This window comes from Neolamprologus multifasciatus, chromosome 14 (genome assembly GCF_963576455.1).
Source record: "Neolamprologus multifasciatus chromosome 14, fNeoMul1.2, whole genome shotgun sequence".
NCBI classification, from domain to species: domain Eukaryota; kingdom Metazoa; phylum Chordata; class Actinopteri; order Cichliformes; family Cichlidae; genus Neolamprologus; species Neolamprologus multifasciatus.
The window spans coordinates 13923406-13949231 of record NC_140452.1 but is presented as its reverse complement, the minus strand read 5'-3'; the positions used below and the strand labels follow the sequence as shown (position 1 = coordinate 13949231).

At 40.4% G+C, this 25826-nt stretch overlaps 1 protein-coding gene across 1 annotated transcript; it reads left to right on the top strand.

Moving 5' to 3' along the window:
- The first annotated feature begins 777 nt into the window (after positions 1 to 777).
- On the top strand, positions 778 to 24612 carry yap1 (Yes1 associated transcriptional regulator). The gene is made up of 8 exons (XM_085131051.1): positions 778 to 1490; positions 2640 to 2875; positions 12229 to 12347; positions 13266 to 13379; positions 17982 to 18145; positions 20187 to 20314; positions 21269 to 21381; positions 22204 to 24612. Exons 1-8 carry the CDS (start codon positions 1290 to 1292, stop codon positions 22437 to 22439), a joined length of 1311 nt encoding a protein of 436 aa, XP_084987177.1. The 5' UTR covers positions 778 to 1289; the 3' UTR covers positions 22440 to 24612.
- The last annotated feature ends 1214 nt before the right edge of the window (positions 24613 to 25826 follow it).

Sequence of the window (25826 nt, the reverse complement as noted above, 5' to 3'; positions counted from 1 at the left end):
ACACTAGAAAAACTTTGGTAACTTAAAAAAACAAAACATGTACAAACTTGTACAAGAAAATGTCACTTTATAGCATCAAATTTGAGTTTAATTTGGTTACACTGTGTTCATCTGTGTGTGTATATATTTTCAGTGCATCTGCAAGTTAGTTTAATGAAACTTCCTATGTAGTAGTGTTTTTTTCTACAATACAATACAATACAACTTTATTTGTATAGCACATTTAAAAGACCAGTGGTACACCAAAGTGCTTTAGAATAAAAACAGGAAAATTAAGACAATAAATAAAAGACTATTAACAAAGTACCACATATGTCATCAGGTTAAGGGCACTAATTATACAACAATAAAAGGGAATATAAGAACAAAGTTACTAAGAACAGATATAGATAAAAGATAAAGTACATAAATAAGAAAACAAGGCATCCAGATTTGGGCTAGCAAATGGGCCATAAATGGAGACCATAACTCATAAGGTCTTGCCCAGATTGTCCGGTCGAAGATTACATAAACTGTAAAGGATATTACAATTCCATTTGCTGTCAAAATAAGTAGATGTTAACGTTAAAAAGTTGTGACATGTCTTATCAAAAATGTATCTTTTGGTACATAATCTTTTACTTTTAATTTCACACTTTGTTTAATTGGGGAAGGTGCCCGCTAATAAAGGGCTTGGCTTTTCCAGTCTACCTTTAAACGCTCTTGTCCCAATCGGAGCCGTAAGTCCCTCCCTATTGGTGATTACGTCACTGGCGTCATAAAGTTTGATGTCCTCTCCAAAGTTTAGATCCGACTGGGGCTAAACTTTTTTTTTTTTTCTAGAAAGTGAGCTGCGGAGATTTGTACCGCTCACTATGAGCCTTGCTTAAAAGAATATCAACAACAGCTCGGACTTGGCCCGACACTCAGAAAAAGTTGGACTCTTTCACTCAACCGTTTGTGGTGTTTTTTCGTCTTTTGTGGCTGCATCTGCGTTTTTTGAGGGGACGAGAGCATAAATTCCAATGTGGAGTTTATGCGCTTTGTTACGTTAACAAGTATGCCAGCAGGAAAAAACAGGAAAAGGCTGTCTTTCATTGCAGATTTCGACAGCTAACACACTTTGGAAGAATATCAAGTGCTCGACTTGTAAAGTTTAGAATGACTCCGAATAACTTTTACTGAGTGTCGTCGAGATTTTCAGATTTCTCCCGGCGTGGAAAAAAAGTTTGGGATTGGCTCACGTTTATTTTTTAACTTCCGAAGCCTAACTTTTTTGGGACATAAAGTTCGAAGACTGTTTTGGGACAATGGATCCGAGCCAGCACAACCCTCCTGCCGGACACCAAATCGTCCATGTACGGGGCGACTCTGAGACTGACCTAGAGGCGCTTTTTAACGCTGTGATGAACCCGAAAGTCAATACCGTGCCCCACTCTGTGCCCATGAGGATGAGGAAACTGCCAGACTCCTTCTTCAAACCCCCAGAACCAAAGTCTCATTCCAGACAAGTAAGCCCGCCCTGGTTTTTACTGTTCCCGTACTCAGAAATCGCGACTAAAAAGCAGGGCCCATCTTGTCGAGTTTCGGCCTTCAAGAGCTACGTGACTGGCACTTAGTTAATAGTTACTTCACCCTTCTCTGGTGCCATTTTTTGCCTTCAGCGTTATTGTTTTATTGGTCAGTCATCTTTGAACACACTTTTTTAAGACATAATAACTTTATTCAGGCGGACTTGTATTGACCTGCTTAAATGAGTGTGCATTTCCATTGATAGGTTGTTTCCCCCCCCTCAAACTGCATTTAATTTCCATTTAACACATTTCACAGCAAAAAAAAAAAACAAAAGAGAAAAAAACCCCAGACATTAAAACAGTAAAGGCCGTGAGGGCTTTATAAAACGGCGGAAACATTCTCTTGCAGTCTTTGGCCGTAAGTAACCAAGAAAACCGATGAACATTGCTTAACTTAGAATAAATTGTGAGTAGATGAGTGACAATGTAAAAATAATAAGGGATGGTTTGGTTAATAATTCATGTATAGCTATTTGCAGACGGATAACCGTCATGTTCGTGTCATCTTAAATTTCGAATCCGACTTTTTTTTTATGTAAACAACTTGATTTGCTGACAGGAAATCATATGATGGTTAAATTATCCTAAATTCACCCACAGCCCCTCCCCGATCCCTTCTTCCATTTCCAGCTCTTCCAAGTTCCCGGTCGCTCCCCATAACTCTGAGGACTTTTTGTAATTAGTGCGCATGCGTGTTGGTGGCAGGCCCTGGATACCTCCCACACCCGAATAAGTCAAAAACATGCCTTCACATGCACATGAATAGAATTTATATACACTTTAAAGTGATTACAAATTATAAGGAGTGACTCAAATATTAAATGGGTAGAAATTATGTAGACTAGTACACACTGTCATTAAATTAAGACTGTGTTCTGTTTTTCGTTCCTCAATCCATTATTGCACTTGTATTTGAAACAAACAAAGCCGCATGTTTTTTTTATTCTTTCATAAATGTTTAATTTGTCTTTACATTTGCACATTGCCTTTTTTAATTATTACATGATAATTGATGTTTTTAAGTGAGGGTTTTCACTCCAACTCCCCAAAGAAAACTGACTGTGTTGTCTCTCAACCTCAACACAGGCCAGCACCGATGCTGGGAGTGGCGGAGTCCTCATCCCTCACCATGTCCGTGCACACTCATCCCCTGCTTCCTTGCAGTTAGGAGCTGTTTCTGGTGGCTCACTGTCTGGCATGGGCTCAACAGGGGCCTCTCCTCAACATCTTCGTCAGTCTTCTTATGAGATTCCTGATGACTTGCCCCTACCAGATGGGTGGGAGATGGCCAAGACTGCCTCTGGCCAGAGATACTTCCTCAAGTATGTATGCTGCCATGAAGTGCATCATACAGTTTGTAAAAGTCTCTGAATGCTTGCAACCTGAAATGTTTTGAAAAATCGGTGATATTCATCAACTTTTTATACTTATTTTATACTTATACTTAAGGGCGATTGTGGCTCAAGAGTTGGCAGTTCGTCTTGTAATCGGAAGGTTGCCGGTTCGAGCCCCGACTCCGACTGTCTCGGTCGTTGTGTCCTTGGGCAAGACACTTCACCCGTTGCCTACTGGTGGTGGTCAGAGGGCCCGGTGGCGCCAGTGTCTTGCCTCTGTCAGTGCGCCCCAGGGCTGCTGTGGCTACAATGTAGCTTGCCATCACCAGTGTGTGAATGGGTGGATGACTGAATGTAGTCTAAAGTGCTTTGGGGTCCATAGGGACTAAGTAAAGCGAATATAGGCCATTTACCATTTATTTAACATTATTACATCAGACGTCAGAAAATCCCCAAAATGGAAAATTTTGCCTAATTTTATGCGAACATTTTATATTTGTGCAAGTTCTAAAAAAATGTGTTTAAAATCTTTGATTGCAATTTTATGCATACATATTGTTGGAATGATCTTACTGATATTTACAATATGTATATGCCTGCTTATAAAGCAGTACAATCACTGGTTTAAACTTTTTTTTTTTTTTTGTGACAATGAAAGTTACCAAAGAATTGGTCTTGTGACAGGTCTCTATAGAGACCTCTGTACTACAAAGCAGGATTTAATCTTATCTGGGTAACTTCTGGATTAGCTCTGAAGTTTAACCCTTAACCCTAACCTGCTCCGGAACAGGTTAGGTTCCCGATTAGAGATCAGCAGGTATGAAATCACCACCTACTGACCAGGCAGTTCTTCGGAAACTGGCATCACCCTTCCTGAAAAATCCCTCTAGCTGATGAGCATTGGTGATAAATCTAGATTCATTCCCATATTTGTCAGCAACAATTTTACTCTTTGATAAGTGTTAGTCAGTAATATACAATCCTAAAACAGGACACCTATACTGCACTTTCTAACCTCATTTCAAATTTGTACATAGACTAAGCCTATATTTGAATTCTGTTGTTGTATTTAAACTTACTCTTAAATACTTAAAAGACACAGATTGCAGCTGAGAGAATGAAAACTATAACTGTCTTATGCTAATTTGATTGGAATAGTTGATAACAGCTCATCAGATTCTCCAATATCTTAATGGGATATTTTTATCTGTTAACTTAGACAAGTGGCTACACTTTAATAATAGCTTTCTAACAAAAGTGGATGCAAATACTTACATCATTTATGTAACCTCTTCATATTTTTCTCATTTTAAAGTTTACTCTTTCTTTGTAAAATCAGCTACTAGTACACTAATCAATGTGATCAGACATTACCAGCACCACCTCTTTCATGTGAACTCACGTGTACCTCGATTGGGAAGTCCTGGGCTAACTTAGTGAGTTAATAACCAGCTTAGTGTGACCACTTACCCCGAACGCCAGTGTTAGGGTGAGTAAATCTGGATAACGAAGGATACCCTGGGTATGCTGAACTCGCTTCGTAGTACAGGGCCCAGCTCTCAATACTACATCTCTATTCAGCATACATTATGCTGACAATGATTTTCAAATCTGTTACACAATAGTTGCCACTGTGTCCAGAAAGAGACAATTGCAATAGTTAAATTGTAGGTTATTAAATTTGGTGGGCTCAGCAAACAAGAGAAGTCTTTTGAGCGATGATTGCTGTATCTAGTGCTCCTTTTCTTGGTCTCAGGTTTCAGTAGAGACAATGGAGCACTGTAGCTACCCCAGACGGCAAAGAACAGTTCTGCAAAGCTCCTCTGCTACTCAGTAGATCTTCTTCGCATTAATGATCCATAGAAATGTAGATTTCTTGTTTGCAGGTACTGTAGAGACCTTTAGGCTTGTCACAGGATGTATCGATTACTTCTCGGGTTTTGAGGGCTTTTGCTCTTTAATACTTTTTTGTGCATTTGTTACCCTTTTTATTTCCACTGTCTGTAGCTCTGGGCAAAGATGGGTTGAATTATTCATAAAAGTGGCGTGCTTGTCAACAATTTATGTTAATGTAATCTGCTCATTGTGAAGCCTTCTAAAGTTTATGAACTCTTCAGCAGCTCTTGTTTAAAAAAAAAAAAAAAGGCTTGACACTCAAAGTCCTCATTCTTTACTCAAAGGCAAAATGTTGTCAGTTCTAGGAAATGTTACTCTCTGACGCAGAGTCTGGACAAACATGATAGCTTCAAACTTACTTGGATCCCAAAAAAAGAGAGAGAGCTTTCATTACCACATGTTTTAAGGTTGCACATCTGGAGAACATCTGGCCTATTTTGTGGAGGCCAAAAAAATAATGGACAGGGAATAGAAGAATCAAAACAGTACTCTCAAAGACTCGAGATCTTTGCGGTTCTTTAGAGTATTTTATCGCCGTCCTAAAATACTGATAAAGACAGAATAAAATATAACGTGTATAAAATTGGCAGTATAAAAGCCATAAGGTCACAAGTCAAGTGTGTTAACCGAGAGTCTTTCTGTGTATAAAAACAGTCATTTGATCTCACTGGTCACTAATATATTTTTTTAAATGCTAAACTATCAAATTATTCATAGATGATATAATATATACCTGTTTATATAGCGTATACCTGAGGGCCTCTTCCTTTCAACTCACATAAAGTTTGATGTTAACGGGATGTGAAACACATTTCTTTGCAGAGACTTAACTGTTTTTCCAACTGGCATGTTATACAACCAGAGTGAGTATAGTACACTGTGTTTGTGTTTGAGTACGGAAAACACGAGGAGACATCTTCCACACAGATCAAAGAGCAGATATTTGATCTGGAATAAAAGCAGGCTTGCCAGAGCTGCTGGAAAAGACACTCCCCTATTTATAAACAGGGGCTGTCTGACCAAGATGTGTTGCAGAGAGAGTGAAGCAGAGCAAGAGTGTGCGTGTGTGTGTGTGTGCGCTAGCTATGGACTAGTGGGGGTGGGGAGTTGGTCACCAGCTAGGAAAGCAGAGAGTTGGGGGTTCACATTTCACTCTGGTTGCTTGCTGTTGTCCTTAGAGATAAATGAACCCAGGGTTGAAGTTTTTTTTTTTCTTTCCAAGATACTATTTGTTTATTAGTGCACTGCAGGATTATGCGTAACAATAACTGGCCTCTGAGTCAGTGAGTCTCTAGATTTCGATGCCTCACTCCTTCAGGAGTCATGCTCTGTTTTGCTATGAATGGAGCTGTGACTCTGTGATGGTGCCTCTCTGTGTCAATGAAGTTAAATGGCAGCCATGTGGAGATCACTAGAAGAGGGGCCAAAAGAAACTGTGCCCTCCCCCTTTGTCCCAGCAGCGAAACAGTGATCTTTATTCAGACGACGGGCCTGTTGAGACTCATGTGAGCTTTCCCGAAATAGACAAATGGCTGACATGAAGTTTAAAGATGGGGGTGAGAGAGTGGTGGCTTTGTTAAGACTTTAACCTTCTTCACACCTGAAGTTCTGGTATTTTTTTTTAATTTAGTTTAATTTTGGTGTAAATAATAACCAGTGATCATAAGTGATGATAAGTGACAGATTTAGCACTTTTTTTCTCCTTTAGAGTAGCAAATGGTGTTGAAATATCATTAAATATCATTTGATAAAAGTGATGTTCTTTTTAAACCAAATTTTAAAAAATGAGACGTTTTGTTATAACTGTTGGTGGTGATCAATAGTCACAGCCCTAATGGTAATCAGAGTCAAATAGGATGCCGTCTTTTTTGTTGTTTTGGCTGTTACATAAAAACAAATACTTGGAGAACGTCAACAAAGTCTGTTGACCTTTCGTCTTTTTCACAGCAGTTTGCTGCAGCCTTTGATTTATGACAGCCAGGGCACGGAGGTTGGGTCACCTTGGTTGTTGGTGGGACGGGGGCAGGGATGGTCTCCAGGGGTGGGTCATAAACTAATGAAGGTTTCTAATTTAGACACACCGGTGAACTAGGAGGGGTAATCACTGTTTCCGGGCGCTTATTAAATGCAGCTTTGAAAGAGCTTTCAGTTCGTGGGAAGTCAGCTCAAAGCAGAGTAAAGCTCTGGAGGGGGGAGGCTATTATCTGCCCTCAGGGGCAGGTAGATCTACGTGTTGATGGACACTTTTGTCTTTTCTCGACTGGGTTTTTTAAATGGTTTGATGAGCTTGGTTTCACATGAAAAGAGCAGACTATGTGTCTCTCTTAAGGTTTAACTCTGCAATGGCTAAAGATGATTCATGATTAGATATGCAAGGAGATCATTATCCACTGTGAAGAACTTTATTAAATCCTTTCTTTAGTGTTATGTTTTTAAAAAACAAATTATTTTCTGAGACTTACACTGCTGCAGAGTCCCGGGTAAATCGGCTAATAGTCAGCTTTTACTATACTCTGTCTGTGATTTCCTGAACATCTGTTGCACTAAATACAAGTCAGAGATTGCCTGTTTGCACAGGAAAGATGTTTATTTGGGCCTTATGCTCTTGCTGTAGTACATTATAATAACTCTTTTATGCTGATAATTTAAACTATAAGATTATATTGATAAATCAATTCCGGCAGATAACATGGTAATATTTACTGCATCTAAAACAAAAATGGCCTAGTCAAGCTTTAGGCTCTCCAACTGTCGCCATCAATTGAGCAAATAAAGCTGCAATTGCAGTGTTACGTTGTCTTTTAAACCATAGTCAGACTTTAACTACTTGACAGTTTTTCATCTAGTCATTAATACTGTAGTGATGTAATAAATTAAATAAAAACAACATCAATTAATTTTTAAATTCACTAACAAGTTTTACCTTTATAGCTTGGCTAACACTGATCTTATAGTAAATGAAATAAATGGTATATATAATTGTTTTGCGACTTCAAATTTCCATAGAGTTTAAAGTAATAAATATGCAAATTGGTTTTCATTCTAAGACGTTGTAAACTAAGACCACTTGGTCAGTCACAAATGGTGCTGGGAAGACTGGGCTGTAAGCTTGTGCAAAGCCCTCATTTGGAGCAACTTTGTGTTTGACAAACTTTTGGTTTATTGACCACACACAGACAAGAACCTTCCTGTTCAACTTTGGCCTGTCAGCTCAGTACACAAACTGGACTGTGAGAAAGTCAGACTAATGTTTACCGAAGGTTTGATGTAACACCTCTGTTTCAGACATCAATGCCTCCACTGTCACTAAGGGCATCTCCACAGAGAAGTAGTCTCTGAGAGGTGGACCTCTCAGGTGGGATTTAGAGAGTTCAAAATCCTCGGATAACCTTATTTTAATATTGATATGTTATTTGACTAAAAATATGCACCTATTAATTAGTTTGCAATGTTACTTGGTAAATGATTAAGAGAAGTGCTTATGCGGAGTACTTTGTCAGGCAAGTTTTGCTTAAAAAAAAAAAACCCGACCTATTAATCTTTAATTATGACAATCCCTAAAATTACATTCAATCTTGAAATTAATCTTAAAAAATAAACAGCGGAAAAACCAAGGAACATATTCAGTCCTGGTACTTCATGAACTAGTTTCCTCATTAATACAAACCACCCTTCAAAGGGAAACTTAAAGCCACAATAGGGTCACAAAGGTTGCCCCAATAATCTCTCTTGATGATGTCCTGCTGATAGAGAGGCAGCCAGGCATCTCCAGTCAACCAGAGTGGAGGTGGTCACCCTCAACTTAGAGGCCTGATTACATCTGGCCTCCCCCAGTGCACTCTTAAGTCATTGGCTTCAACCAACTTCCAAGCACATACTCCCAGGGTGGAGCTCCTGTGGTCTGACGATCCCATTTTTAACATTTGACAACTCAGCTGTGGGAGTGCTTCATCACTGCTGCACTTCTCATAGCTTCACTCCCCTGTATTACACCAGCGAAATGCAGCACTTGACATCTGGATTTGAAGATGTGCAATTTCAGTGGAATAAACAGTCAGCCTGGACTGAAATCGAGCTTTGATCTGGTGTTTTGAAGGTGGCAGAGGTTATTTGGAGACTTCATTTTTTTGAGTAGTAAATTCTCTACAAAGCCAGATGCAAACTGCTATAGTTTTCATGAGCATAAACAGGCAGGCTGTGTGTTTGTCATACTAGTTTATAATACTACAGTAATTCACTGCAGCTTTTGAAAAATCAAGTGGGGGAATTCAGACTTGTGCACGTAAGGGATCGTGAACCCTTTACAGCACACTCCGGAAACCTGAATCTCTTAAATCTCAGACTTTTCAGTCAGTCCTTAACGATTAGCACTTTGCATTGTATTTTTACTCCGGTTAGTCCTGAGCAGGAAACTTATAAGTCATCCCATATATCATTTCAGCAAAGTAGAGTTTTGCCTTCATGCCTCAGCAAGACAGTCAAACATGACAACTTGAGCAAAAGATGGAAAGTAATGGATCGCATTTGAAAGACATTGTTCTTCTTGGCTGCAGTACCTGGTCATTTGCAGAAGAAATGATGTGTTATAGTTTGTCTGTGATGATTCCCAGACAAACATGAGACCTTTTTTTTTTTCCACCACCTTGTCCCATCATCTAAACTAGGATTTGGGGTTGGAACACCAAAAGATGTTTGTGTTAACAAAAAAAAAATCCCCCTTAAGGGACTTAATTTGGGGGAGGAGGATGTTGTTGTTTATGTAAACCATGTGACAGAAATAGAATATAGCTGCTAGTTCATTGTTTATGGATTGAAACGTGTCTATACAGGTTACATTTTATTGTGGCATGCAGACTTATTTTATTCTGTCCATTCATGTGCTTGGTGTGTAATCACACAGCAGCAGTTTGTGTGTAAAGAGTCAAAAGATGCCATTTATTTTAAGCATTCTCTTAATGTTTGGGGTCGCAGCTTGAATGAGAGTTTTGAGAGCACAGTTTCACAGCTTACTTAAAAAAAATTGTTAACTTTTTTTTGCACTTGTACGGATCAGGACCAACCCCAAAAATATCTTGCCCATCCCCGGGTATGCAGTAGGGGGCAGGGTACAAAGGCTGCCTTGCTGTGCTCGTTGTGGTGTCAGAAACATGTAAAGACAACACCGAGCAGTTGTGACTGTGGGGTTGCAGATCATCAGCAATTCCTAACAGCAACTGGTGGCCTCCAGCCGTCCCAACAGTTGCCATGACATTGTTTTGTTTTATGTTTCACCTACAGGAAGCCGTGCAGCTGACCATATATGGTTGGTGGCAGGTTCAGTGAATAGATTATCTTTTAGTTTTAAAACCTGGTGATGAATTACTGACTCTTGGTAACTCATTTACCGGTTTTCTCAGAGTTTTTTCAATATTCTTTTCAGCGCTATTGAACAGAAAGTAGATTTCATCACAGGCTTTTAGATCATTATTGCCTGTATTTTGAACTAAGGCTTTGTTTACAGTTGTTGTGGTTGATTTGATCAACGGAAGTTGGCGGTTCCAACTAGTCTTTGATAGAAAATTCAATATACCTTTTATGTGTGCATAACTTCAAGAATCTGATTTTAAGGTTTTAAAGTTTTATGTTCATATCATTGTTTTCTTTTTTTCCCCACTTTTAGCAGGTTTTTTTTTTTGCCATTGACGTGCAAGGATGTGCAGGCCTCTCGTTTACAATAAACCCTCCCTTCCCTTTTACCCTAGTGCCCGTCTCCCTGCCTCCTCCCCTGTTCCCCTGTTCTCCTCCCACCCCCCCATAACAAATGTCATAGTTTCCAGAGTGGGGAAAAAGGCAGGAAATGGGGCAGGGTGGGCACTCAGACTGTAACAGAACCACAGCAACTCACACAGCCAATGAAATTCAGGGGATTTGCTTCTGTAGATTTTTTTTTTTTTAACTTTCACTTGTTTTTTTTTTTCTTTTCTCCAGTTATATGCCCCTCCTCTCCCTGACCTTTCTTTCTCAACCCCCCCCCCCCCCCCCCCCCCCCCCCCCCCCCCCCCCCCCCAGTCTGAGTAGCTCCAACTATTTTGCTTGGTTTGCGGTGCTTGTGTGGGTGTGTATATGTGTGTGCGTGTGAGGGCTGGGGGAGGGTTCGGTAGGGGATTTGGCAGCTCCTTTGATCAATAAAGCATAAACAAGAGGGGGCTTCAAAATGGGCTGCATTGTATCGGGGGAGGAGTGCTGAGTCAGGTCCTCTCGCTCTCTGGCCTGGGATCGAGAGCAGACAGGCAGGCTGGGATTACCGCAGAGGCCAAGAGAAACTCTGAATCTCTCATTTCACCCAGCTGTTCCAAAATCTGTGCTAATGGCGTTTAGGGATCAAATTAACAGTGAGTTGTAAAGAAACGCAGTGGGTGGAAGGACACCATTAGAACCTGGGGTATAATGGATAGCTGTGGGTAACATTTAGGTGCATGACAAACAAACTATTTTTGCCATGTGTGTTGAAATAACTCAGTCAAGTTACATTACAAATGCAAGATTTGTGGTGATGTATGAAACAAAAATACTTGAATTTCATGCCTTTTGTATGAGATTAGTTTTTGTTTCTTTTTCAAAAAAATTGGATAGTTTAAAAAAAAAAGAGAGAAAACAAGTGAATAGTGGGGTTTTAGGTCGTAGCTCAGTCTGTGCCTTTGTCAAGCAGGTGAAAGCTTTGTAAATGTGGCGCCAGATTGTTAAAGCCCCTGACACTCTGTAGTGTCCGAGCCGCTTCCAGGAAAAAGGACCCCCTGCATTGAGCCCTGGGACTGACCCTCCCTCAATAGAGAGGGTCCTGCTCGGGAGAGGAGGGCTTCCTGTATTAGCTTTCCATCTTAATCAAGCAACAAGTACCAACAAAGCACTAATTATCAATGCCTTCACAGAATGAAACACAATGCCTCCTCCCCCAAGCCTCAGTCCTGTTCCAGCAAAGATGAGCCAGAAAATAGATGGAGCAACATTGTTTGATGTTACAATGGGTGTTTTAAAACCAATCATAGGCCGCTACACATTTTCAAGAAGCTTTCAGCCTGACTTGACTTATTTTCATTTTTTGCAGTGTGCTGCTTTTGTTTTGTCTTATTTCAAATATAATTTAATGTTTTTTTCTTTTTCATTGTTATTCAATACACATAGATTCAATTGAATGAACGAGTAGTGTAAATCTAGACTGAATCCAGGCTGGAACACACACAGTCAACATTGAGTTTTGCTTCCAGTAACAGTCATCATTTACAGAGCGGGGGGGGAAGGGGGGGGGGTAGATTCAGTGTTTTTGTCCATGAGGTTGATGAAATGAGTCATCATTTATGTGTTGTATTGACATAGCCCTAGTTTGACCTTACTGCTTATTACTTGTAGAAAATCATAGATGGTCATTTCTGTGACTTATTTTTATTGGCTCTCCTATCTCCTTACAGCCACATTGATCAGACTACCACTTGGCAGGATCCACGCAAGGCCTTGCTCCAGATGAACCAGCCTGCCCCTCCCAGTTCTGTGCCAGTCCAGCCGCAACCTATCATGAACCCAGCCAGTGGTGTGTATCTGTTGATTTTGTCAAATTTAGTTTTTATATCAGCGGCAGTGCATGAAATGCATTGTGTAATTTTCAGCAGTGAATGGCAATTATTTCAGTTCTTCCTTTGCACAACGTTCATAGTGTATGAATAGTGTATTTTTTCAACATGCATTTTTTGTGTGTTCACATATGTAAAGCAAAACAATAAAAAAAAAAGAAAGAAAAAAATTATACCGAACAAGTCAGGTACAGTCTGGTTCTTACCTGTTACTACTTGGTGTACCTCAGGTCTGTCCATAGTTGGAATTTGCCCTAGGTGAGGGAAGACTGAGGCAGAACGTTACGCGTCCTGTTTGACATGTTTGGGAACTCTGACTCAATAGCTACTTTTGCACATGCACACACTGTGTGATGTCCTTTAAAGCCATGTGAGAATATAGCAGGGAATCGGTCCACTGAAATCACAGCAAGCGAGCCTCGCGTCCTTCCTCTCGCATGCTCTACCTGGCCGCCACCCCTCATCTAAACAAACAGAGTTTCCAGTATTAGAATGCATCTGAAGCGAACCATCTCCAATCTGGTGCTACATGTCAGAAAGGCCAGTTTTGGACAAAGGCCAGATCAGAAACTGGGTTGAGATTAAAGATTACCGATCTGGTAACCCATTGTTAGTCATCTGTCAACTGTTGACAGACAGGATCGTTTGATTTCAGTGGCTGATGGCAATGATTAATTCAGAGATGAAAGATTATGACCATCTCTAATTCTTCTGTCTATTTATTCCTTTTGCTTTCTATATGGGAAGTTTTTGCTTTGTTTTGGTCTCTTTGTCAGCTGACTGTAAGAAGTTTAAAAAATTCTGCCAGTCAATTAAAGCATAGATTGAACCTGTAGGATCTCTTAGACTTTGAGGGTTTTTTGGCATCGTCCCTTTAGGACCCCTCCCTGATGGCTGGGAACAGGCTATTACAGCAGAGGGAGAAATTTACTACATCAATCACAAGAACAAGACCACATCCTGGCTGGACCCACGACTTGAGCCACGTTATGGTGAGTTTGCCTTGGACTGTGATTGTTAGTGTTAAAGTGTGTTGTATTGATTAAATATAGGAAAGTCATTGTTAGACACCTGAAAATATAATTAAAAAATGTTCACACTTGAGGGAGGTGTTCCTTCTCCACTTTTGGTTCAAAGTTAATGTAACCACACCAGAGTGCTTTGGGCTATCTAGACATAGCATTGATGGTTGAAGGCAGATTTTGTTAAAACCCCCACCCTCGAAATTCACACCTACACTTTTGTCAGCCGTTTTAGTTATGGCACAACAGCTGAGTTTGCCATTAATCCCTCGGGCCAAACTAAAGTTAGCTCCGAGTGTGTGGTGGTCAGGGTTGGTGAATTAGTGACAGAGCCAGGTACATGTGTTCGGACTACTCTGTGGCCATGGGAATAAGCTAATCCTCCCGTGTGCCAGAAAGACTTCCAGAGATGAGGGCTTATGTCACTCTGAGTCATTTATTCTTCAGGTGACATGCTTTTCATCACTGAAGTGTTCCCCAGGGAACTTTACCCTGGTTCACAAAGGCAACATGTGTGAATCAGCGTGCGGCCCGCTTAAATTTAGTGTTAGTTTTTTACCGAGCATGGCCACTTAAAGGGCAATTTTTATGTAAGCAATTGTGTGTCCCTGTTCTGAAAGCAGACAGGAAAGTTCAAAACAGAGTTGTAAGGGGAGTGGGGCAGCTGGGGAGAGATGGAGGCTTTAATCGGCAAAGCTCTTTGAAGGTTTATAAGTCTTGAACACACAAGGCTGCTGGGCCCCTGAAAGCGAGAGAGGGGGAGAAAGAGTGAAAGAGACAGGCTCTTAACTCATTATGTGCCATAAACATGATTTTGTTCCTCATGGTATAACATTTATTTTTAATAATAATTGTTAAAACGTCACATTTATACCGCTTGTATTTCTCATTTGCTGCAGTTTGTCTTAGGTTTACGAAAAATTGTAAAACTTGTGAATTTTGAACTGTTTTTTTAATTCCAGTAGTTTTGTTTGTTATCATTTTTTTTGTATGCATTTGCACTTTTGTACTATTTAAGTAAGCTCCTGTGCTTCAGAAACCCCTATACTGCTGCTATGTAGGTCTTCAATCATAAGCCAACTGCTTTGATAATGGAGGCTAATTTGAGCTTTGAGAAGAAAAGCAGCAGAGTGCCTTTAACTGAGGGTTGTTGCCGGCTGCCTTCCCCCTGTGTGAGGCCCAGTGCAGGCACAGCCCCATTCTGCTGTAGCTCCAGACAGACTTGAATCTTTGCCAGGCCTCTTTATTCTGTGTTCCAACTCTTAATCTGTTCCAGACCTTTTCAGTCAAAGAACTCTAAAGAGGGGAGGGTATGGGAGTGGTGGAGGGGGCAAGGCGAAAGGGGAGGGAAGAAAAACTGAGGAATAGAGAGAAAATGACGATGGGATAAACATGCATCCTGTTTAAGATCCAAAAAGGTGGTGAGCAAGCTGCGAGTCCACGGTGACGTGGGAGTTCAAAAGGGGACTGGCTAATGTGGATGTCATTTCCTATATGTGTTGCTGTGGGCACGTACAGGAAATGACAGCAGAAAGACAAAAAAATCCCCTGGGACTTCAATGTTTTCATCTGAAGATTTGGCGTAATACTGTTTGAGTACTGTCAGAGTACTAAACCAGAAAAGCTGGAACCTTGTTGAAAATGTCGCTGTCATAGGGTAGTTTGGCATTTGTGATACAAACAGAATTAATGTGGAAAAAGTCAGGAGCAGCTTCTTAACTCTCAAACAGCATCCCGGAGTACTTTGGATAGTTTATGTTTGAGTTTTGCCATTTTAAAAATATTCCTTGCTATTTTTATTTTTTTTAATTGGTGACCATTAAATGGAATTGAGTGTACGCATTAATAGATTTCTATTAGAAGTGTCAGATATAGCTGTATTATAACCTGTTAGCCTACACTCTTGATTTTCGCCTGACTTATTTTTTTCATGCCTCTCAGAGCCAAGTCGGCACAGGCTGGTTCTAGCTTACTGAGTACAAGATAATAAAACTTTGTTTGCATCACATCCAGTCTGTTTTGCCGCTTTACTTATCTTGACGCTAGAAATACAACACCTTCCCAAGATGCCTTTTTTTCTTTTTTTTTTGTTAAACTTGTTAAATCGAAAGCAGGCAAATATTTACTTAGTCTTAAAAGGTGCTGAGGCCTGGTCATATAGAGAGCTTCCCACAGCTGGCACACCCTCAACTTTACCTGCCCCAGGTGATCTTATGGTGTAATATGCCTGCCAGTGTGATTGACTGATAAAGGGTTGTGTCGCTGGGTCGTTGTCTTGCAGGAGTGCGTGAAGAAGACAAAAGGCAGACAGCATTAACTTGTCTCTTATCTGACTGGCTCACCGACAATCACTACTTCTATGTGCTGCTTACTCAAACCACCTCTCGAAAAGTACACACACACTCTCACACACAGTCTTCTTTGCCTTGAGTGGCCTCCTTTTAAAATATCAGTCTGGCCCTGAAATGAACCTATCCTTGGCAACTATCTCACCCACAGATGTAATTCCCTTCTTTGATATCTGCATTGCTTGTGCATAGTTCATCCAGTAACATTGGTTATTGTTGCTATTTGGTCTGCAAAAAGAGTCCTTGACTCTGCTTTGCAGCAGGAACTTTGCTTCCCTGAAGGAAACCGTTGACTTTAACTAATCACATAGTTTTGTTGAGCATAATTTGCTTGGCAGAGAACTAACAAGGTTAGCAAATCTTCTGATTTTTGTAGTTTTTTGTAAAATTAGGCGAAATTACGCAATCGTTCTGCAGGATTTTTTCACCTTGTTCTGCAAATTGGCTGGAGGAGGAGGTGATTGGAAGCTGACTTCCCTTTGGCAGTGTTCGTATGAATAAAAGGTTACTGTCATAAATAGAAACTGGGGTCAAAATAAAGACCCAGGTTTTGACATTAGAACTTCTCCTTTATCTTTTGGCTTTGTGTATCAGTGGATCTCTCCATATGTGTCCCATCGCTTTTACGCAACTCGTCTTCAAAGCTAAGGCCTTAACAGATCTGCAGCTGCTGACATGGCCCATGCGTAGAGACTCCATCATGAGAACAGTTAATGGTGCCCCGATGGCGGAGCGCTCCAGCCACAAAAGGCTTCAGTATCTGCCAAAGATAAGAAGCAGGGAGAAGTAACAGTCTCCCACGGATTCTCTTGACGTGTGTGTGGGGGGGGGAAGCTGCCTACATGAGTCTGTGTGTGTGCGCACGCTTGGGGTGGGGCTGCTGGGGAGACATTGCGGTCAGAGAGGGGAGGGGATGGTGGAAGGCAAGGCAAGGTGGGGCCTCCAAAGCTTCCCAGGGAGAGCCCTCAGCTATAGTTCATTCAGCCCCTGCAATAGTGTAAACAGACAGTGATTGAATGGTGATGAGAAAGGTGCCGGGGCGGGCAGGACAGAACAGAGAGGGCCAGACCCGCATGAAAGTTGCGCCCCCGCCCCATTAAAGCTTTGTTTTGATTGGCGCTTCAAGCACATAAGCAAACAGCACACCTCGTTGGCTCCTTTATTGTTGGTGCAACACATTCACGTTTACTCCACTGCAAATGTGTGACCTACTTTGCATGCATAGATTGCAGCATCGCATTGTGCTTTACACTTATGTTTATTAGACCCACCCCCACTACACTGAAGAATAACAAAGATTTCCTTTGGGAACAGCTGTGTTTTCAGTACAAACACATTTGTTCTGATATTGTAAACATGTAGTCGGCTTACAAATGCTTAATGCAGTAACATTTGTTGTGCAAAAGAGCCTTTAATGTAAATTTCGAAGTGGTACTGTGTTTGCATTACAATAGGTAGGCCTGCACTATTTTAATGGGCACAGAGCAATCATATTGCATGCATTAAATCAGCTTAAGTGGACACATCAAGCCAGGGTAAGAAGGCAGTCAGTCTCGAGGGGTAAGCGGCGATTTGTGCGATTTGTTTAGAAGGAAACAAAACGCACAATGAAAAGATAAGTCATGACTGATGCAATGTACAAAACTAACAAAGCTCGTCTTAGTCAGTGAGTGGGAGGAAATCAGGTCTTACAGGAATAGTGATTGTTTTAGATACTAGGTGGACAACTTGTGCTGGGACTTCCCTTGTCCTACACAACCTGCTGCACTGGATCCTCTTTTGCAATTTCACTATGTGGACAAATGCACAAGTTGTTGGTCTTGTTATGTAGTATTTAAATGCAGCGATGCATTAAAGAGGTGAGGTAGCAGGAAGTTTCTGAAGAGAGATGGGAAGATACTAGTCTACTAACTAGAAATCCTGTATGTTAGTTTTATTGCCAGCTTCTGAGAGCTGACATTGTTAAATTTGCATATATCTCAATATAGTAAAGTCCAAAGGATAAAGGTGTCTCACTTTTGCTTTTTTGCTGTCAGGTCTGAATATCCCCCCGCTTTGCCTAAAAAATATTTTGAAAGTATAATGATTGTCCTGTATTTCCTTTACAACAAAGCAGTTAGCCGCCATTTTTGTGCAAAGTTTATCCTTGTCATTACAGCATTTGGGGTCTTTGCATTATGTGCATTTGACTGATATGTAAACAACTTTTATTTTGGTTTTGTAGCTCTGAACCAGCAGAGAATTTCCCAGAGTGCTCCAGTGAAACAGGCCGGGCAGCTGCCTCCCAGCATCAGTGGAGTTATGGGAAGCAACAACCAGATGAGACTTCAGATGGAGAAGGAAAGACTGAGACAGAAGCAACAGGAGCTGCTTCGGCAGAGACCACAGGTCAGGAATCAGAGTTAAAGCAGTTCAAAATATTTTTAAGGCCTTTTGCAAGTGCCAGGGCCTCATGGAAGAACAAATACTTTTCAGTATGTTTCCACCACGAACCTCAAACTGTTCATTTGCTGAATGAGTGCAGCAGCAAAATGTTTACACTTTAAAATGTACAGCTTTAAAATATTTGCAGGGATAGTGGTGGATCCTAAGCCTCTTTGATCAGTCTTTATTGTTACACCACACTGCAGTGAAGTCTTGTGAGTCATCGTCCTTAATAATTATCACTTCCTAAGGTTGATGTGTCACAGTGGTGCCACCCACGCAGGGTGGAGCGGTAGTTTACTCAAGGCTGTGTCATAGTACCAGATTTGGAGCTTTATGATTATGAATGAGAGTGCTGGTGACTTTGTTTACCATGCCTCGGGTTCAGATGGGTTGTTTAAAGTTCACTGTAGGACGTGACCCGTGTGTATGCAGGCACTGGATTATAAAGGGAAAATTATTGGAACTGTCCTTTTTAAGAGAATATGCTCTGCATGCTTATGTAGCCTGGTTACTGTTGGCTTTTAAAGAAGGAGATTATGAGAGTATGATGAGCACAAGCACTTTCTTTCAGATACTTTGAACTATTAACTATTTTAAAAGCCTTAAAATCAGAATTATGGCTTTATTTACAATTTTTGTTTTTGTTACGTGCATGACAAGTGCTCAGGAGCAAAAATGGGACCAGGCTATTTCAGTGAAGCTGCCTGACTTCACTTAGTGTCTTGTGTAGACAAACACAATTAAAATGATGGATAGAAATTCATCAGTTCTGTAAAGAAACATGAGCAACTGAATTATCCAAGCCTCAGACATCCACGGCCACCAGTTAAAATGGAAAATAAAATGTGAAAAGGCACTGCAGACCAGGCAAAGATATAAAGAGGGGTTCTGTCTAGCCGCTAGATTCCAATAAACCCGAAACCCCTGTAACTCTGCTTTGTTTGGATTATGGTGGCTATAATTTATTTACAAATCCTGTAGTGTGTGTCAGGAGTACATTGCTTAACGTTCGGCGTGTATGGAGAGTTCAATTTTGGAGCAAAACTTGACACAAATGGTAATGTATGCACTTGTGCAGTTATGTAATGAAGAATAGGTGAGTGGCTAACTTAAAACCCTTTTGTAAGGTAATTAATACTACAGGAAATAAAATGAATTATTGATGTTGCATTGGCTATGACTAGCTTATGTATGGCAACATAAATGTGAAAAACAGTAGAAATGCCGCAACACAGTGGAGATTGCTGCAACTTCAAATGCAGATGAGCCATCAGACATGCCTTGCCGGGCGTGTGCTGCTCAGACAGCCGGTTTAGCTAGCTTTATTTTTACGTGGTTTTGATAGTGTCAGCAGGTCATTTATCACACAACTGCAACTTTTGGTTCAGCTGAAACTGTTCCAAACTTCACTGCAACAGCTGTGTGTTTGAAGAGGTAAATTTACTTTATGTACTTATTGAAAGCGTAGGCTGCCTCACTTTTGTTTCAAGGAATGCACAGATGGCAGATATCAGCAACCTATACTGCACTACATGCTGCAGTGTCACTGAGCCAAGGTTGAAACGTAATCTTATTACTCACTACTTATACTTGATTTATTTTACTTGCTGATACCAAATACTAAGTAGGAAAAAAAAGTATAATTAGTGCATTTCCAATAGTGTCTTTGTAGAATTTTAATGAGAGCTGAAAATGGTGACTATGATCAGCTCTGTTCACATCCCCTTAGAAGGAAGGGGGTGAAAAAGAAAAACATGACTTCATATCCTCAACCTTATCTGATTCCTCATGTGTAGAAAACAATTGTCTACAACTGTGGCCGGCCCCTCATGTAATATGACACCGTGCAAGGAGAGAAATGGAGACCAACACGTCTGACAGCAGACCAGTGAGGCTGTAAAAAAACGCCTCCATGAAGCTCTAGCTGTGTATAATTAGCTTTGGATGTTAGGGGTGGCGTTGACAGTGTTGCTCATGAGTTTTTGTGTCTTATTATCCGCAGGAGCTGGCTCTAAGGAACCAGCTGCCTACCAGTATGGATCAAGATGGCAGCACAAACCCTGTGTCCTCCCCTATGGCTCAAGATGCCCGGACCATGACGGCCAACAGCTCTGATCCATTCCTCAACAGGTTCGGTTTACACATAAGCCAGGCGTGTTCGGTGTGGAACAAAATAAGGAGACGATCAACCGCTACAGTCTGATTGGCACCAGCTGACTTTTGGTTCAGCCCATCAGACTTTATCCTGTTTTAGGGATCTGTGTGCAAAAGCTTTTTGAGCTGTGGTAGTAAAAACAGAAGGCCAAACTCTGGGCCTTAACCCTCTTCACATGGTAATGACTCATTCAGAGCAGCAGATCTGTGCCTGGAGTTCAATGATGACCTCTGGTGTACAACTGCTGCAGTAAAGTCGGTCAGAGCTTAAATGGCGATGCAAGTTATGAAATAATACAAGACCACTCTTTTATTTTAAGAGTGAGACAGCCCCCCCACCCCCTCCAAAAAAAATAAATAAAGTAAAAATCTGCTGGTCTGAGGCTATACAGATTTGAACAACAAAGGTACAGGAAGCTTTTTATTATGTGAATGCTGCCCCACAGTATGCTGGGAAATAATTTCTAGTAGTTCAAGCTCTAGTTCTTCTGTGAGCACACAAAGTGAGGAAAAGAGCTGAATAGCAAGCAGGCCATGAGAACATGTGGTCCAGTCAGTAGACAGGCCAACCTAATCTCCCCTCCTCCCCCTGTTCCCTGCACTCCTCTGCGCTCACAATGGCCTCATTCATCGTGCCTCTGCCATACTCTGCCTACATATTTTTCTGCTAATTAGTATAGGCTTGTCAAATGTCCTCTCTCATTTTGTCTCAGTTGCCCCTTTCATTGCTGCTCTTTGCCTATGTACTGCAATATAGTATAGATTGAAAAGGGGGGAAAAAAGTGAAGCTCACTTTCAGTGGTGTCACTGCAGATTACTTAAGGCCACTGATTTCAACAGTTCACTTTTAAAGTAAACTATAGGCCATTAGAGTTCATTGGTAACAGAGCAACGTTTCTAACCAACATTTCATCATTTCTGCATTTCCAGCGGGACCTACCACTCCAGGGATGAGAGCACAGACAGCGGCTTGAGTATGAGCAGCTACAGTGTCCCTCGCACTCCAGATGACTTCCTGAACAGTGTGGATGAGATGGATACAGGTGAGCCACAGAGACTAATATTTTGACCCAAGTGGAATAAAAGTGCTCAGTCAAAATAACCATGCTGGAACCATCTCCTGCCGAGGGGTGCTTAAACATTTTCATTAACCAGTCAGATAAAGGTTTTTCAATATGAACAATTTAGTCGGATTCCTTTCTTGCCGTTTGCTTCCTGCAAATTTAGACTTGAGTCTTTTAAAAAAAATTGCAGCTTTTAATCTGAAAGGCTAGATTTTTAATATAAGAACAAAAAAGCTGTTTATTGTCCTGAAAACAGAATGTAGCCCTATAAGGGAAACGGATCATACAAAGGCCTAAGAGATGAGGAGATGGACATAATGACATTTGTATCTGTTTCACACGTCATACTGTTCTGCTTAAATGCGTCGATGCATGTGCACATCAAAACATATGAAATCCTAAACAGACGCAAACATCTGACCTGAATTCTTGACTCTTGGTTCATTTCTGTCTGAATGGGATGGACCGCACTTCTTCTGTCGGTTTGGCTTAATGATTTGCTCACGGCTGCTGATTATTATTGTACATATTTCTGCATTCCCTTCATAACCGAATGCCTTTTTGTTCACAAGTCATTACTGAAATGATTTAAAGTGAACTATTTTAATACATTATCATAAGATATGCCAATTCATTTTGGTTAACTTACATCTAATCATACCTTCTTTTTAAACTAGCTGAAGTTGAGGTTAAAAGTGACTAGTACTGAACTGCTGTAGCCCGGAGAAACTTTTTCACACCTGTTCTGGAGCAAGTAACATCAAACAGTATCAACATTTTTTTTCCTTCCCTCTTCATCAGGGGACCCACTTGCACCCTCCATGGCAACACAGCCCAGTCGTTTCCCTGACTACCTGGATACCATTCCGGGAACAGACGTAGATCTGGGCACCCTGGAGGGGGAGAGTATGGCGGTGGAAGGTGAGGAGCTGATGCCCAGCCTGCAGGAGGCGCTGAGCTCAGACATCCTCAATGACATGGAGTCTGTGCTGGCAGCTACCAAGCTCGACAAGGAGAGTTTCCTCACATGGTTATAGAAAAGCCGAGCTGGCCACTCCTTCCTCGCTCCTCTACCTACACTCTGAACTTCTGCCTGCTCTAATCTGTGAAGGAATCATAGATGATTTTATCAGACATTTCAGCAAGCCTCTCGGGACTTCTGTGTCTGTGTCAGCATGTAAGGCCAACCTTTTTTTTTGTTTTTTTCCTGGCAGTATTGTTCTGTTCTCTTCACTGGTTGTGTTATCTCTGTATTTTGTCTGTGTCTTCAAGGCTGGCCTATGAACAGACAATTATGCAAGGGTCCCCAAATCTTTCACAGGCCTGTCAGTGAATCTAGGGCATATTTACCCACTGGGCAGGTGCTTCCACTCTTCTGCCCCGATCAGTTATCCCCTGGAGTCTCTGGAGCCTCTTTCTTGCAAAATAGCGTGACGCATCACTACTTAACTGTATTTGGGACTTTTGCATCTAGCTAGTAGCTTTATATTTGGCCTCATGTTTTTATTCTTTTTGTTGTTGTTGTTTTGTTTTGTTTTTTTCAACAAGCCTGAAAAACCAAAAATGATGTATTTGGAGCATAAAGAACAATACTGATTTGGAGTAAAGGTAACGTGAGGCCCATGTTGCTTGGGGTGGGAGGGGTTCGAACCTGCGGATTGACTGCACCGCTGCTTGGCTGTGCCAGCAAGTCTAAGTTAAACCTTTGATAGATCAAGTGCCTTCAGTTGTTTTTTTTTTTTTGTTTTTTTTGAGACGCGAGCGACACGAATAAATACCCACATTTCTATAATTCAGCGACAAGCACACTGCTGTTCCCATAAACGGCAGGCATACTTCCCTCTAATGTTCAATGATCAAAATTGTATGTTTGGGGTTTTGTTTTGTTCTTTTTAAACAGGAGAGGGTGGTTTTAAACGCCTAGCTTCTTGCTATCTCAGTTGTATCCCAGCCTGATTCACAATCCATTCGTCGTTTTATCTTTTTTAGTGTTCTGTTTTTAGATAACTATATATGTATGATAGTTTAGATCAAATGGCATTTTACTTTCTTTTTTTTTTCCTTCTTTCATACATGGATTGAATCATTTTATTTTTTTTAGACGGGGTCGTCTGTTATATCGCAGCACGTCACTTCAATGAGATCAAACCAGCCAGGACTTAATCTTGGTGGTCTGATTCTGTTTGGACTCTTTTTAAACCCATTTATCTGATTCTCTCGTCTCTGCTTTACTGTATCCACTTTAATGTTATTGTATTTTTGATATTCACATGCAGCTTTTTTTCACTGTCTTTCCTGAACATTAACCAAAAAGGCAGGTCTCTTGGCTCAGAACAAAGTATAGCTCTTTGATGAATGAAACCTTATGACCACATACAGTATACGACAGTTACAATGTTGGAACCCCCCCGCCCCTCCCGTCTATGCGACGCTGTGTTGAGTGTTTTAAATGAAAGGTTTATAGACTGAGGCCAGGACAAGTTTTAGCAGGTTTAAGAGTCATGTCAAGGGGTAGAGTGGAGGATCAGTGTGTGACTGATGGTGGTGAGTTTTTCCTTTTGCCTGTTTTTTTGTTTTTTGTTTTTTTTTTGTTTTTGTTTTTTTTTGGGGAGGGGGGGGTGGCATAATAAAGAAACAATCAGATATCTCAGTCAGGAATTGTTGATGCAGATTCCAAAGATGTTTTTGTAATGACACTAAAAACTTGTATTTTGCTTCTATCTTTAGAGACCAGCAACAGTATGATTTGTAAATCAGCCTGTGTTTGAACAAACTGTATAAGCTAATAATGAGAACATGTTTTAAGTGTTAATGGGCACGTCTAGCTGAGAGAGTTTTTTTTTCCCTCCCCTTCTGTTTGGGATGGTTGTTTCGAGTGACTAACCTTGAGATTTTTAAGGATGAGGTTTCAGAGCGGAGAAAAGAGCGATTCTTCTACAAGCACTCACATGTTTACATACTCGGCCGCAGTTGAGACAACACACTGACAATTCTCACATAATCACGTTATTTTTTGATGTTTACACAATGACTACATATTTGCATTACTGCAGTAACCTTTGAATAATCAGCCTGCTGTGTGTGCCCCTGGTTTAGGCTTTGCAGGATGACACACTGATTCTGTTGCCAACCAATACTAAATGGGTAGCATTAACAAGCATTAACTTGATGGAATATATATATATATATATATATATATATATATATATATATATATATATATATATATATATATATAAAATTAGAGGACATGAACGTTTTCCTTTTTTTTTTTATTCATGAGAAACCTCTATTTAGTTTTGATTTTACTGAATATTAAGTCACGTGCTGATGAATTTTTAAGATGGATGAACAGTGTTGGTGAGAACAATGCAACTAAAATGAGTGGTACACCACAGTGCTCGTATTGCACGGCTAGTTTTCGTTTTAATGCATCAATGCATTTTGTCACACAGACCTGATTTTATGCTTAGTGTGTAATTGTCAGAGCATATTAGCTGTTGACTCTCATTGTAGCAGTAGAACTAATCACAAGTTAAAGGATTTTGTATTTAGAGTTTTCTAAATGCACATGAAATGAATTTATATTCAGTAATGATCTTTTTTTTTCTTTTTTTTTTTTTGATAGAAATGTGCATGTGTTTTAGAACAAATTCTGTTACAATATATCTTTCTTCATATGATACTTTGAAATTGGCCTAAAATAAAGTATATACTTTGTGGTAATATTTCCCTGTGTCATATTTTGTTTTTTTACGTTTGTTTTAAGCATGAATTCTAATTGTATTGTACAGCACCCACCACATAACTCACACACATTTTTCTAAAATGTTTGGTTTCAAAATAATTATTAAAGGCTCTACATAATTGTTAGCCCTCTAGTGGTGGAACTGTGGAACTGTTGAGAAGTGATACATCCGGTAAATGTCAAAATAAAAGTCATTGTTCATACCAGTTTAGCACCGGACTATGCACTGTGTATTTCGATTAATGAATTTGATTTAGATTTTTCTATCAACTAACTTTTTTATGCAATTTACTTGATGCCAGTTTCAAACCAATACTTCGAAGGTGGATACTCTGAAATATATATAGAAATGCATTACTACTCTAACTAGTGAGTTATACACACTTTAAAATAATGAATAGATTTTATGTAAACCTATTATTATTATTAAAATGATTCAAACTACTACTGAAATAATGAAAACTAAAGGTTAACATTTTCAGCAACAAACAATAAATTTAACTGAAACAAGCAATTTTATTTTAGCATTCACCAGAAACTTTTTTGGGGGGCCTTTTTATCTTATGGCTTCATTTTCGATAGGGACCGTGAAGACTGACAGAAAAGCGGAGGAAGAAGAGGGAAAGACATGCGTCACAGGGCCGGGGATCGGACGCAAACTAAACAGCGCGTTAAA